The 16110-nt window shown below is 44.1% G+C and overlaps 1 protein-coding gene across 1 annotated transcript in view; it reads right to left on the bottom strand.

The window, feature by feature from the left end:
* Positions 1–587: 587 nt before the first annotated feature.
* Positions 588–16110, bottom strand: part of SFT2D1 (SFT2 domain containing 1) — a 41067-nt gene continuing 25544 nt past the window's right edge. The window contains exons 4-8 of the mRNA XM_039532431.1: positions 14145–14226; positions 8369–8404; positions 7332–7390; positions 3887–3916; positions 588–1280 (exon numbers count right to left, since the gene is read on the bottom strand). Coding sequence (XP_039388365.1) covers positions 1241–1280; positions 3887–3916; positions 7332–7390; positions 8369–8404; positions 14145–14226 — 247 coding nt within the window. The 3' untranslated portion in view covers positions 588–1240. The remainder of the gene's footprint in view (positions 1281–3886; positions 3917–7331; positions 7391–8368; positions 8405–14144; positions 14227–16110) is intronic.

The raw sequence follows: 16110 nt of genomic DNA, 5'->3' as shown, positions 1-16110 counted from the left end.
ACTGGACACAATACTCCAGATTAGGCCTAATTGGCGCAGAATAGAGCAGCGGAATTACTTCTCATGTCTTGCTTACAATATTCCTGTTAATACATCCCAGAATGATGTTTGCTTTTTTTTGCAACAGTGTTACACTGTTGACTCATGTTTAGCTTGTGATCCACTATGACGCCCAGATCCCCTTTCACAGTACTCCTTTCTAGGCAGTCATTTCCCATTTTGTATGTGTGCAACTGATCCTTCCTAAGTGGAGTACTTCGTATTTGTCCTTATTGATTGTCCTATTGGAATATTCCATCTAGTTATATATTCACTTCATGAACATTATACCACCAGGAGCATTTTTTAAAAAAACGTATAAAAATTAAAGATGTTTTAAAGTGACTTGTGTATTCTGAGACTGTTTGAGTTACGTACATGTAACAACACAATTATTTTTAGTCTGACAGATAGGAAAGGGGGTAGCAAGAAAGAATTGAGGTAATAACTGGAAGTGTGTTGACTAATTTCAAAGTGAAATATATATTGCAAGCATGTTTTAATTTTCCTCCCTATGTGGCTCAAGTCTAAAAATTACATAGTCTAGATACTTACAATAATTCATTTATTTTGTAATCATTGATTTATATATTATCCATAAGACATTTTAATCAAATATATTTTAAGTTTCAAAGTGAAAAAACTGGTGCTTAAAATGTAAGCATAACAAAACTGAGCAAGCTTTTACCAGACCTCTCATGTTCACACCAAACTTTCTCCATACTGCCCACGTACAAACATTTCAAAGCAGCCCTACCAGCTATAATTAACTAAAAAAATTTCTCTATAATAATGACAAAATCCTGATCTTTGGGGAATGCATAGAGTGAACAAATAGTAATAGCACATAAGAAATATGTAAAAGTTTCATATAAAAAGTTCTCATATATTACCCAGAATCCTGAATTGTCATTAAACTGTGTTAACAGAAACTGAGTCAAACAGTTTTAAGATTACATTGCATAAAGTGTTAAACCTATTCTAGTTTCCAGATGGTTCAGACACTGCTTACCTGGCTCATATTTAAACTTGGTTCTGCTAAAATGATTTAATCACCAGCGTGCAAAAGGCAAGGAAAATACAAAAACTGTCACCAGGTGTTGTTTCAGGAGTGGAAGTTCATAATTTTTCTGAGCAAAACTTCACAAAAAATATAAAGTTGGCTTTTTTAAAAGATGTTGAATAGTTTGTTTTGTTTAGTCTAACTCAGGCAGGACGTGAAGCATTTAATCACAGCATCCCTTAAAAAAACAAAAAACATTTTTAACATTTTTTTTTTAAATACACACAGGCCACATTCAGGTCACTAATATTTTTCAGACTACACAATATTTTGTGTTACATTTCCCAAAATTAGTTATAAAACATACAAATTGAATGATGCACTATTTTGGATGACAAAATGAAAATTTTAATTACTTGTCAGATGCAGAATTCTGATAACTTATTAAACTCTGTGGAGAGACTGAAAGATCTGAAGGGGCATTGCTTCCCTACTGAGCATTTTGTAAATTAGTTTGTATACTGCTCCGTTTGGATTAGTCTGAATTTGTTCAGCCTCATTTATTTTTATTTTCCCAAAACTTAATTATTTGCTATTCAGCAGAATTTTTGTACTTGGCTGTTAGCCACTTTGAAAATTCAGGGACTCCCCATATTCTTGAGTTTAAGTGAAATAAGTTATTTCCGTATGCCCCAACACAGCTGTCCTATAATTAAGATTTATATAATAAAACGAGTTCTAAAAATATGGCAGATCACAGTCTTCTGGAAGTGAACAAGCCTCCTTGGGGTATTTTTGGGTGCTACAATTTTTTAAGTGTAAATTAAAACACACGAGTACTTTAGACAAGTTACGCAATACCATTTCCTGGCACCATGTAATAACTCAGCCAACTATTTGCATAAGACAGAATGTATGAAGCTCAACTTGTGATGGCATTTTATACTAGCAAATACTTCAGTTACCTGAAAAAGAATTAGGCTAGTACAGTATTTAAATAACCTATCAAAAAATCATAGGATCCTTTGTTTTTATTACATAGACTCGGGGGTAGGGATAGCTCAGTGGTTTGAGCATTGGTCTGCTAAACCCACAGTTGTGAGCTCAATCCTTGAGAGGGCCATTTGGGGAACTGGGGTAAAAATCTGGGGATTGATCCTGCTTTGAACAGGGGGTTGGACTAAATGATCTCCTGCGGTCCCTTCCAACCCTATGATTCTATGACACTTTTTATTTGCTTCAGTTCAATTGTTTAGATAATATAACTCATGTTTTATCAGATCAGCATTCAAACAAGAAAAAGAAGGCCAGGTATCAATGGCTGTTAGTATCTTTGAGCATTCTGAAACATAGTAGTATGAATTAAACTGATTTAAACAAAAATAAGCCTATAGAAAGTCAGACATGATTGCCGGAAATGTAGCAATTTAGAATGCTAATAATCGGACTGGGGAACTTAGATGTGTCAAAATTAAGGTGACATTTTATAGTATTTAAATATGAATTATTTCACTGCTTTGCAACTATCTTGAAGACAATCTTGTTAGAATTAATGAGATCACCTATTGCTATAACTAATTTTATATTACGGTTTAATTCTGCCACACCTAAGAATCTATAGCATAGAATTTTGTGGCTTATGTCAGGTTTTATTGGAATATTATAGAAAAGCAGTGAGAAAATACAAGATGAAAAGAGAGGTGCTATGAAAAATTTAGCAAGGCAGGATATATTTATAGGAGCAGTCAGTCAATGTAAAAAAAAAATCAGAATTAAGTGTTTTAAATAGTGTTGTTAAAAAACCAAATTGCACTATAGTTTCTCTCTAATCTTTCAATTAAACTAAAAATATACTTTGTGCATTTGACAGCAGTGTGTGTAGTGCCAGTTTCCCCTGGGCACATGGGTCATTTACAAAGGAATAGCCGGGGGTGGGGGGAGGAGGAGAAGAGAGAGGATTTTAAAAAACAGGAAAAGGCAAAGCCACAAACACTGGCAGGTGATTCAAAAACAAAATTTACTAACAAACTATTTAGTTTTTTTAAACTGACTAGATTTGAAGTTCATTGTGTCCATTTAAGCTACCAAATATTGTCAAATGTATATGAAACTTTATGTAGGAAATATCCTTAAACTACGCAGTGTTGTAGCATATTATAACAATTATTTTGGTGATTAAAACTAGAGAAAATGCTACAATGCTTTAACAAGTAAATTGCTGGGTATCTTTATCTGCACCCATCTTAAACTTCAGAACAGGCATTGGTTATGGTAGACTTGGCAGAATTCAGTTTTTTATTTTTTGTAATTTTGACCCATAATCTAAATGTTTAAGCATTTTTTTTTTATTTTTATTGATTTAAATGTTCACAGTTGCACGAAATTATTGGAGTTCTGACAATTTTTTAATGACAGAAGCTGAGATTCAAAAATTCAAGCTTTATAACTGTTAACACACAAACTCATCACCTGTCAAAACACACAAAATAAATATCCTTAAAAAAAATCAAACACTAGTAAATTCTCAAGCAGCATTTTTCTTACTCTGCCTATCTGTACATTTTGATGGAAATATTTTCTCATCTGTGCATATACGATGATGTCGATGATTACAGACATACCAATAAAAATCTAAACCTTCCAAGCCTACTTATGGTACAACTGTTAATCCAAACAATTATCCTCCAAATACTAAAAAAAATTAAGACTGAGGATATTATATTTGGCTTTTCAAAATTAGTAAGTTAAGAGATGTGATTTTCAAGAAAATTATACTTTTGAAAAAAATTATAGAACAGGTTAACTTTTATTTTTATAAAATGAGGGCAATTAAGGGAGACTCACCTTGCAAAAGGAATATATGAGATACTATACCTGAAAAAGGAGAGAAACAATAGTTAAAATTTGAGATGTTTCATTTGTTTTCTACATATCAATTCGCTATTTTAGTCCAGAATTAACAAAAGCAGACTGGTATAATAAACCCTGTAACAGGATTACGTATTCAAATTATATCCACTTGAAAATAAAAGGGGCTCTGCAAGAACTAAGTGTACTGCCAAGAGATTCTGGTCTCCTTTTTTCTTTGAATGTTGCTATGTAGTATATAACTTCCACTGAATATGAATTCCACTATAAAATGGAATATGGAGATTTACTATCACTTTAGGATTCTTAACTTTGGTTGCTGAAGACTGATTATTGAACTATGAAACCTACAATTCTCCCAGAAATCAAGATAGCAAAAGACATCATTGTCTAGTTTGACTAGAACAAAAGTAGTTTATGCAAATATGTACCTGGTGGTGTTTATAGTGCAAACAAACACACACAGCTGTAGAGTAAGACTACTTTATGGCATTTTGCTCTTATAGCAAAATGTCCTGGCTTCCCTGAAGTGGTGGTTAGACCTGGCCTCAGGTTAGGGTTAGACCAGAGGTGGGCAAACTACAGCCTGTGGGCCATATCCGGCCCACAGGACCCTCCTGCCTGGCCCGAGCTCCTGGCCCAGGAGACTAGCCCCCAGCACCTCCCCTGCTGTCCCCCCACCCCCACAGCTTCAGCACGCCATGCCACCGGCGCAACACTCTGGGCGGCCAGGCAGCAGACAGGGGCGGCTCTATGTATTTTGCTGCCCCAAGCACAACAGTCAGGCAGCTTTCGGCAGCATGCCTGCGGGTGGTCTGCTGGTAACGCGCCTTCGGCATACCCACCGCCAAATTTCTGCAGAAGCCATGGGACCGGCTTGGTGCGCCGGTGCCTGGAGCCACCCCTGGTTGCAGAGCCACGACCTGTCCCAGTGCTCTGGGCGGCATGGCAGTAATGCTGCCAGCCACTGGTGCGCTGTGCGGTAAGGGGGCAGGGAGAAGGAGGGGTTGGATAGAGGGCAGGGGAGTTCGGGGTGGTAGTCAGGGGGTGGAGGTGTGGATAGGGGTCAAGGTGGTTAGAGGGCAGGGAACGGGGGTGTGTCAATGGGGCAGAGGTCTGGGGGGGGCAGTCAGGAGTGAGAGGGAGGGTTGGATGGGACAGCAGGGGGCAGTCAGGGGTGGAGGGTCCAGGGGGGCCGACAGGCAACAGGGGGGTTGGATGGGGCAGGTGTCACAAGGGGGGGGCCCGTCAGGGGGCGAGAAGTGGGGTGGGGGTCGGATAGGAGGTGGGGACCGGGCCAGGCCTGGCTGTTTGGGGGTGGGGGGAAGACAGCCTCCCCTAACCGGCCCTCCATACAGTTTTGTAAACCTGATGTGCAGGGGCGGCTCCAGGCCCCAGCACACCAAGTGCGTGCTTGGGGCAGCATGCCACGGGGGGCGCTCTGCTGGTCGCCGGGAGAGCAGCAGGCAGGCGGCCTTCGGCGGTATGCCTGCAGAGGGTCCGCTGGTCCCGCGGCTTCGGTGGACCCTGCGGGAGGTCCACCGGAGCCGCGGGACCAGCGGACCCTCCGCAGGTACGCCTGCGGGAGGTCCACCAGAGCCGCGGGACCGGTGACCGGCAGAGCGCCCCCCGCAGCGTGCCGTCGTGCTTGGGGCGGCGAAATGTCTAGAGCCGCCCCTGCTGATGTGGCCCTCAGGCCAGAAAGTTTGCCCACCCCTGGGTTAGACCCCAACCACCGCTTCAGGGAAGCCAGGACTGACGCTGGGATGGTGAGAATGGAATCCAGACGGTGCCTGCTCGGAGAGTAGACTGACGTGAGCCACATCTGAAGCTGTCTGAGGTGCAGGGGCACATGCCATGCCACATATGTACATGCTGCCATGTGACCTAGTAGAAACAGACGCACCTGGGCTGTTGTCAATGTGTATGCCGACACCTGGGCGATTAAGTCCCTTATGGCTTTGAACTGGACATGAACAAGCACTCGAAGAAATTGTGTTTCATTCTCCTGCTTGTCCTGATCAGACACTGGGATGGATTTGATATCAGAAGACCTTAACTTTTAGTTTTAGTTATAGGTCCCTAACCTCCACCAGTCCCCAAATACCTATTATTTACTTGGGTCCAGTGCAACATTAAATGGCCTCCATATAAAAAACTGTCAGGGTTGGCCCACTCCAGCCTAACTCCTAGGCATTCAGCCTACTTCAGAATCCTCCCTCCTTCCCATGAGAGGGGACATATGGGTAGATCTGAAAGCCATCTCTATCTGCAGGAACTTGCTGTCTCCCCTTTTTCCTCCAGGCTAAAATGGTTTACCAGTTAGCTCAGAGTTTTCTTCTGTTTATCTCTGGGAACTGGCCATTTTGAGCCTCATCCCTGCACTGAACACCAAGGGTGCCAGCAAATAGCTTAGCCATAAATCCAAACCCACTGCCCAATATCTGCCCCCCCTTGGTTGAGAGAACTTAGAGGTTGGACCATACATTGTCCAGTGTCTGATAAATGTGCTCTTCTTCCCTATTCCAAATACAAGAACACCATACCTGATTTTCCTCTATTAAAATCACCAGTGCCCAGATCCACAAAGGAATCTGCATATCTAAGTCCCAATTTTAGGCACCAATGGGATTCACAACCCCCACCCCATCCCTGCATTGCACCTAAGCTTCTGCTGTAAAAATTCCCTAGTTGTTTAAGTTTATGCCGCTAAGCACATGCACTGCTGCCTTGCTCTAACTATCCAGATGCCTATTCCCAGTGTGATCCACAAAGCCAGGGGAAAATAGGCATTTATCTGCCTCTCTCATCCATGGGCCCCAATCTGGTATGTGTGTTCAGAGCATTCCTACCACATCAGTCCCCAGTCAAAATCCTGCCAGAGGAAGAGGAATAGGTGGTTGTACCTTCCTTAACTTTTAGATCAGTGCTTAGAAGGCTCATTTGGGATGTGGGAGACCTGGGTTCAATTCCCCCACCTGATGGGAAGAAGAGACTTCAACAGGGTTTTTTCCCACCTCTCAGGAGATTGTCCTAACCACTGCACTATGGAATATTCTGATGTGGTCCTCCATCCGTCTCTCCTAACTGAAGCTGGTGCACTTCACACAGTCATTACAGCAAGGCGACTGGACCTTAGGTGGGCACCCTACCCATCAGGATACACAGTCACTCACTCACTCTCAGACCCAGCGAATTAAGGATCACATTTTCATATATCTAAAGCTATTTGACATTTTTCTGCAAGATAATTTGGGCAAAATCCTGCCAAGCTGCACATACACAACTCAATTTAGAACAGTATGCGACTTGTGGGCAGAATTTGGCCCTATCTTTTTTCATAGGTTCCTCTTAATTACATGTCAAGGTTATGTGGCAAGTGATAAACAATTCAAGATAATTTTTTAAAAAAGCGCCTTACCAGGTCATTGCTAAGAACTGGAATATGCAGAATAGCAGGGCCAAACCTTTCTTACCCCACTAAAATGAAAGAAACACTGCAGATTAAAATTGATTTGTACAAAATAATAATTTAATTTAGTAACTAGAAGTACTAGCCTATTCAGTCCAGTTCACTCCAAAACCTTAGCTGATCCATGATGGTCAATCTCCTTAGTTATGAAGGTCTAGGAGCTTAAACAGATCTCCTTCCCCTTTGCAATAACTATAATCAATTGTTAGAATATCATTCCAACTGAAGAGAGCTAATTAGCATCTTTGCAACTTAAGTCTTCCCTAGTTCTGAAACTCTTCAGAACGAAGAATTCCAACAACCAAACTACTATCTCTCTTATATTTGATCTGTGCAACATTACAGTGTATGTTCTTTTCAGATACATGTTTACCTTCACCCTTGTATTGATACTTGAATTACAAAAGCATAGAACTGAGGCAGCTGAAGATACTGTTATACAAAAGTTTATCGTTTCTGTTTTCCTTTACTCATTTTAAGATCTTATGTTCTGAAAGTCCTTTCCCACAATATGCAGTTGTAAGAGTGCTCTTACTCTGTAGCCAAGATGCTCAATGCCATCCACCAACTAAATGTAATTCAAACACCAATGTTGCACACTTCCATTAAAAGTGGAATTTTTTTTAAATAATTCATAAGAACATAAGAATGGCCCTACTGGGTCAGATCAAAGGTCCATCTAGCCCAGTATCCTGTCTTCTGACAGTGGCCAGTGCCAGGTGCCCCAGAGGGAATGAACAGAACAGGTAATCATCAAGTGATCCATCCCCTATCCCCCATTCCCAACATCTGGCAAATAGAGGCTAAGGACACCATTCCTGCCCAAGCTCATCTGTCCCTCTGACTTCATTGAGCTTTAATGATACAGTCCCTGAACTGCTCTTAAAAACATTAGATGAACCACAGACTGTTACCATAGCCAAAAACCTAGCCAAACCAGCTTGCTCTTAAAAGGGACAAAAAGAATTTGAGTTAATATCACTTACCCAGAATACAGCACACAGAGTGCATATCAAACACAACTGAGGAAAAAGAAAAAAAAATCAATATGTATAGTGTGCAAATATCCAAATCAAGCAAATAGTTGATGTGTGTTCTCAATAAATCAGCATTTTCAAATGCACCATCTTTAATAAGTAAATCCATAGGCTTTTCTATAGTATGAATGGTCTGAACTTAATCCTGAGAATTAATACCATAAACAGCATCACTGTGAATCTAGAATTCACAATATCCATCTTCTGACAAGACAGGCACTAGCATTATGATGGACAATCCACTGTTAAAAACATCCATTCACAATTATTGTATTTGGCAAATACAGACTTGGTTTCTGCCAATGTTTTTTTTCTTCCAGTAATAGTGAAAAGAGGCCCACTAGGGAGCAGCTGTTTTGTATTAAATAAAAAAAAGCTCAGATGAAACTTTATTCAAGCTACTCTTGAGGCTCTTTGTTATTTCCTATCAGTTGCCAGTTTGCATTTTAATAGGACAAAGTAGGGATGCCAAGTATATTTAGCTTCAGTATCTTGCAATATGTGATTCCAAACAGCATAAAGGCCAAATTTTTGAACAGAGTAATTTGTTTTTCTAATTAAAATCCCAAGAGATTTGCAATTGTAAGTACAGTGTCGTTAATTGAAAAGTAGGATTTCCCTTCAGGGCAGAGTATGGGCCATGAAGAGCCTGAAGTATCTTGCTAGAAATACTGTCACTCTCTATAATTCATAGTTTTTCCTGCATGTTTTACACATTTATGCTTTCCAACTACCCTTTCTTCATGATCCACCTTTCCTTGGTGTAACATTACAACTAAGTGATTAAAAATGAAATGGTTTATAATCCCAGATTAGTCTCAGAATTTATCAAGTATAAAATGCAGAAATATAGTTAACCATTGCCTTGAGTTCCTCATCCAACCAAATTTCCCCTAATCTGGTTTCTGTCCTCTGCACTCCACTGAAACTGTGCTCAAAGTTTCTAAGAGCTTGTCTACATGAATATTTGCTTCCCAGCAAACTGGAGTGTAAACTGGAGTGTAAACTGACCCTTAGTAGGGTGAATCATGGCAACTGCTCCGGGCCCTGCGCTTTGGGGGCCCCCTGCGCTTCAGTGTGCGTCTGTAGTGCGGGACCAGGCGCCGACTTTTCAAACTGCCGAGGGGTACTAGACCCCAGGCTCTTCCCCAGGCCCTGCCCCTGCTTCACTCTTTCCCCCAAGGGCCCATACCCCCCCCTTTCCAGAGCACGCTACATCTCTACTCCTCCCCCCTCCTTCTCAGCCTCCCTGAACACCATGAAACAGCTGTTTGCAGCAAGGAGGAGGCACGGGGAGGAAGGGGGAGGTGCTGATCCGTGGGGCCACTAGCTCCCAGTGGGTGCTCAGCACCCACTATTTTTTCCCCATGGGTGCTCCAGCCCCGGAGCACCCAGAGTCAGCACCTATAGCCTGGCCCAGGGGAGTGGGGTTAGGGTGCAGGGGGCACTAGGACGGTGTAGGCTTCAGCAGATGTTACTGTGCCTGCTCAGTTTGGGTGAGTATGCTCAGTACAACCTCGATAGGAAATTCTGCCAGGGAGCTGTTTGTGTCACTTCGCCAGCCCAGGCAGGGGGAGAGCATCCTGGCTGATTTGTCCCCTAGGGACGGCCCTGACTGACCCCATACTAGCCTGCTGCATACTAAGTATCCATGTAAGCCATGCTGCCATGCACTAACAGTTCCCTAAAGCAGTTTAATCTACTCCCATTTAAAAACGGGATAGATTAAAGTTCACTGGGGAACTTCAGGTGCACGGCAGCAGGGTCCACATGGACACTTAGTGTATGGCAGACTAGTATGGGGTAGATTTGTATCCTATATTGCAGCAAATTAAGTGTTCACATAGACAAGCCCTATGTGGCCTCTATAATGTGTAAGTAGTCAAGGTGATGACTGCAATGTTTCCATTTTCCTCACTTTTTTGGTCCCATTTTAAATTCTTTGGGACAAAAGACTATCTTCCTGTGCAAATGTACAATGCAGAGCACATTGAGAGCTACTGCAACATAAATAACAGTAAAAAAAATACATTAAAATAACTAAGGTTGCAAAGTCTAGCATTCAAGTTAGGAAATTCCAGAATTAAGGTGGTCTGTGCAGCCTTAATTTGGCCCATGTGCATATGCATTATGACAGTCTTTAATTACATGATCACATGCTTTTTCCTTCTACAGAAAATCTGCCTCATTCCATGTACAGAATGGATTTTGCTCACTTAAAAGAGCAGGTATTCAATCTTTTGTTTTAACTTCATAGTTCAGTGTGTGGCCCCAGGCCTTATTTACTGCACTTTTCTAACTCTGCTCTGAAGACAGAATTAGTAATTTCCTCAAGGGCCTTTCTATGGTACTCATCATTATACAGAGCGCTTCACAAATATTAATGAATTGATTTTCACAAAACCTTGTGAGATGGTTGGGTATTATCCCCATATTACAGTTGTGGAACTGAGGCATAGATCAATTAAGGTCCAAAGTAGCCACTAATTTTGGGTGCCCAATTTGAGACAGCTAGGACCTGTTTTTTCAGAGTCTTACATTCAGAGCACTTTACGTTCAAAACATAGTTCCCACTGACTTCAGTTGCAGCTGAAGTGCTCAGCACTTCTGCAAATCAGATCCTAGGGCAGGGATGGCCAACCTGAGCCTGAGAAGGAGCCAGAATTTACCAATGTACATTGCCAAAGAGCCACAGTAATATGTCAGCAGCCCACTATCAACTCCCCCCAGCCCCGCGCCTCCCACCCACTGGCAGTCCCACCGATCAGCACCTCCCCTTCTCTCCCTCCCGATCAGCTGTTTCCATGGCATGCAGAAGGCTGGGGTATGGCCCCTGGCAGAGCCAGGGGTTGAGCAGCGAGCACCCCCCTTCACATTGGAAAGCTGACACCTGTCGCTCCAGCCCCAGAGTTGGTGCCTATACAAGGAGCCGCATATTAACTTCTGAAGAGCCACAGGTTGGCCACCCCTGCCTTAGGATTTTAAGTCAGGCCGCCAGAACACTCAATTAGTGCCCACGTGAGAAAGGGTTATTTTTTAAGTGACCAGCCCAGCATCACAGAGAAACTCTGTGGCAGAGGCAGGGACAGAATCTAGAGATGACCAGAAACTGGAATTCCCATTCCATTGGGAGTGGGGAATCCCCTTTCCCCCATCAAACATTTCAGAAAAAATTGCATTTAAAAATGTAACAACTGAAATTTCCTGAAGCCTGGGAATTCTGATATTTTGTTTCAACTTTTTTGAAACTAGATTTCATTTTGACCTTTTTGAAATGTCCGCGGCTTCCCAAGCTGCCCAGGTCCTAGCAACTCACCAGTCAGGGGACCAGACAGCTCGGGAAGACAGGCATCCCAGACTGCCAAGGAGCTGGGAACTATTTTCCCCTGGAAAAATTTGATATAGCAAAAACAATGAATTTTCCATCAGAATATCATTGACAAAGTTCTCAACCAGCTCTAAATATAATCCAGTTCTCTAGGGCTGCATTCAGCATTAACCATGAGGCCATCCTTTTTCTTCTTTGGGTTTCCTGACTCATTCACTACACACCTTCCAACTGCTGCAACAAATAAAGTATGGGTCTTACAGACAACAGCATCCTTTCCTGCACAACCCTGCTTCAGCCCCAGAGCAAGTAACCTTGTGCGATGAATGAGACACAGGTAAGGGGGGAAATAATAGTATGATCATGTATTTCAAGACTGAACAGTGCATATGTGCTAGGGCAGTGATTCTCAAAACTTTAGCAACCTGAGGACCCCATTTTGACTTAAAATTTTTCAAGGACCCCCAAGTCCCCCTGCTCAGCCCTAACCCACCCCCTTTCCAGGCTTTGCCCCTCTCCTGCCCCTTCTCCAAGGCCCTGCCCCTGCTCACTCCATCCCCCATCCCTCCCATTATTCCCTCTTTCCCACCCTCACTCACTTTCACCAGACTGGGGCAGGGGGTTGGGGTGCAGGAGGGGTGTGGCCTCTGGGAAGGAGTTTGGGTGTAGGCTCTAGGCTGGGGCAGATGGTTGGGTGAGGGAGGGGTGTGGCACTTACCTCGGGATGCTCATATTTCGAAAGCAACTGGCACACCCCTCTGGCTGCGGCTCCTAGGTGGGTGGAGGGACAGAGGGTCTCCACACGCTACTCCTACACACAGGCACTGCCCCGGCAGCTCCCATTGGCCAGGAACTGCAGTCAATGGGAGCTGCAGAGTCGGCGCTCGGGACAGGGGCAGTGTGTACAGACCTCCTGCCCCCACCCCACCCCCACCCAAGGGGCCACAGGGACATGCCTGCTGCTTCCAGGAGCAGCAGGGAGCCAGGACAGGTAAGCCTGTTCTCCACATGCTGAAGGCGTGCCTAGGAGGGAGGGGGAGGAGTTTCTCAGTGAGGCCCACGGACCCCCAGGGGTCTGTGGACCACAGTTTGAGAAACACTGTGCTAGGGAGCTGATCTAAGGTTACACAGCAACCTTAATTCTGGCATTTCCTAACTTCTTAGTGCTTGACTTTGCAACTGTTGTGTGTGTGTACACTTTCTTGGGTTTTTTTTAAAAAGCAAACAAAAAACAAAATTCCATCATGTGGCATCATATTTACACCCACATGGGTCATAAATAGGATTGGAACCTTTAGTTCTACTACATAGACCTTTACCACTTGTGCTGGTAGGTTGTTATCCACTATGTGGACCAGCAGACTGAAGGGCGGGGGGGCCGGGGGAAGGGAAGAGAAGAGAAGAGGGAGGGAAAGAGGAGACTGCCAGTGAGTGTCACAGATATTTGCTGACGGTAGAAGAATGGTGAGACTCAAGACTCCAGAGTTCCATTCCAGGTGCTGGAGGGAAGTGTGCTCTAGCTGGTCCCTGGAAGTTTAGCTCCTTCTGCCCAGTGCCCTCCAACCTGTCCCAGTCCTGTCTCTTCCCCACCCTGGCTTTCCAATCCCAGTTCCACTCTCCCTGCCCAGCCATTGCCAGGTCCATCCCCCACTCCGACCCACCACAGCTCCTTGTCCCAATCTTTTTTGGCCAGCCAGACCCAGTTCTTCTCCTATATCCTGACTCATCATCAGATATGTTTCCCATCACCCTGCAGTGACTCTCATCCCCACTGCATTACATCAGGCAGCTCTGTCCTTTATGCTTTCTGAGCCTAGCAGAGGGCACTGAGAGCATCTCCCTTCTCTTAGTTCCAGTGCCCTGCACTGTGAGATTCCTCAAAGGTTTATAACCGGGCCCAATTTTTGGAGGGTGGGGGGGTGAGGGAGGGGAAAAGCAGCGATGGCAAAAGGCACACCTGGCAAATTTCAGATACCTGCTCCAATCCATGCAGGCATTAAAGCCTTTCAAAAGGAAAGATCGGATTTTTTTTTTTAAACATGAGAAAAAACAAAAACAAAAAACAACCATATTTTTTCTAGCCTCGGTCTCAAACAGCTGAACTGTTTTACGTGAAGTTTTCAGCCTGAGGTTCACACCTGGCATGGAAAATTTCAGCCAAAATGATTAAAGTTTGGCAAAATTTATGAGCAACTGAAAACAGAATCTTATAATGAGAAATGTCAGGCAATATTAAAAGATGGTGTTACCAGTCCAGCACATAATCCAATAAAAACATAATGTGCATCTAGGCAATAGTTCTTCCTGGCCAAAGCCTCAGATTTGCTTCCTCTCCACTCCCCCACCCGTAGCAGTAAGATTTAAAAAATAAATAAATAAATAGTAAATGTAGTTTACCAGCATAACAATTGTAGCAATTAATCTTGTTGGCTCAAACATTTTTTTCAGCTGCTTCACAGGCCCCATCAAGAAACACGTACTAATGAAATAAGGAAGAAACAGTAAGTCACATTCAAATAATCTTTGCAAGGTATCAAAATAGGTAATTTATAGAGCCATCCAATATTTAATCTAGAGAAAGGCACCACACTTCAACAACAGCTACTGATAGGGTCAAATATTAATACTCTTTATATGTTTGTCCTGGGAATCAGCCTACATGTCTATCTGCTCCTCATTTCCTTCCAAAATATTCCTAGATATATCAAAGGGACACTAGTTTGAGTCTAGTCTATCTAGGAGTATCTCAAAATGAAATTCACCAGAATTGAAGAAACCTGAAGGATTCTAAGTAGGAAGATTTGTCAGGCTGAGTATGACCAGCGCCAAACCTGTACAGAACTTACATTTTCATTTAAAAATAATAGTTTCTCGCCCTAACAGTTGCAAAAAAACTCAAACCTCAACTGAGCTGCCAGGCAGTGAAAGCATCTGCTATTACACAGTCAAACCTGCAGAGCAACACCATTCTTTGTGCCTGAGCTTATGACCAGATCAAGTAGAGGAACAGCTGCAGCAGCCCTTGCTGAATCCTTCAGCCTTCCTCTACCCTGTGCCTAAAACTGAAAGAGAATGAAGGTTAGCAGCTCTTCTGAACTTCTCTGCCAGACAACATGAGGAAGGAGCAGATCTGGCCTAGGGAGGAGAACAGGATCAGAATAATCCTGTTCTGCCACTCTGCAGCTGGACTCAGCCTTCTCCTCCTAGATATAGGCAGGAAACAGAAGATATCCAAGATCTTTCTTCTCCAGAGAGGGGCCAAAGATTTCATCTGCTCCAATAGCCTCTCTCTAAACAAGGGTGGTGTTAGAAAAGAATGCCCTATCCCTCCCTGGAAAATTAGGTCATGGGACTTGTATGTTGAGTTGCCAGGAAAAGTAGTGAGGTATCTGCTATCCACAGAAGACATGAGATCTGAACTGGAGGTACTGAAGGCTGCATGAAGAGGCGCTGCATGAAAAGACACTACTGAGATTTCATGGGAGCAAAGAGGAGAGCAGATGAAAGAAGGAAAAAAAAACCTGAAGAACTGGTGGGAAGAGAACTGATGAGGTGGGGTGAATGGCAAATAGAGTGGTGTCAGAGCTGAGTGACTCAGGATGTCTAAGCAAACAGCGTGGGGTGTTTGTGAGGAACAGGCATGGTGACTGATGTGAGCATATATCCAGAGATAGGAAAATGAATCCAGGGACCGTGATGGAGCAGGAGATAAGGAAGGAAATGACAAACTCTTCTACCTATGTACAAGTCCTGGGCAATATAGGTAACACATTAGGCATTAGTCTAAAACAGGGGTGGGCAAACTTTTTGGCCCGAGGGCCACATTGGGGTTTCACAACTGTATAGAGGACCGGCTAGGGAAGGCTGTGCCTCCCCAAACAGCCTGGCCTCTGCCGTCTCCTACTTCCCACCCCCGACTTCTCCCCTCAGAACTTCCAATCATCCAACCCCCCCTGCTCCTTGTCCCCCGACTGCCCCCTCCCAGGACCCCCGCCCCCTATCAAGCCCCCCTGCTCCCTGTCCCCTGACTGCTCCACCCCCATCCACACCCCCAACCCCTGACAGCCCCCCCCCCAGGACTCCCACCCCCTATCCAACCTCCCTCTGCTCATCCCCTGACCACCTCCTCCTGGGGCCCCCAGCCCCTGACTGCCCCCCAGGACTCCCCCACTCCCCGCCCCCTTACCAGCAGCAGGAGCTCGCAGCCGCGACACCTGGCCAGAGCCAGCTGCACTCCCCACACTGCCCACCAGAAGCAGCGGGCCAGAGCGCGGCCTGCGCAGTGGCGTTGCTGCAGGGGAGGCGGGACAGTGGGGAAGGGGCTGGGGACTAGACTCCCCGGCCAGGAGCTTGGAGGCCGGGC

The sequence above is a fragment of the Mauremys reevesii genome, linkage group 3, assembly GCF_016161935.1.
Source record: "Mauremys reevesii isolate NIE-2019 linkage group 3, ASM1616193v1, whole genome shotgun sequence".
Taxonomy (NCBI): Eukaryota; Metazoa; Chordata; order Testudines; family Geoemydidae; genus Mauremys; species Mauremys reevesii.
The sequence above is the reverse complement of the archived record's forward strand: the minus strand, read 5'-3'. Positions and strand labels throughout refer to the sequence as shown.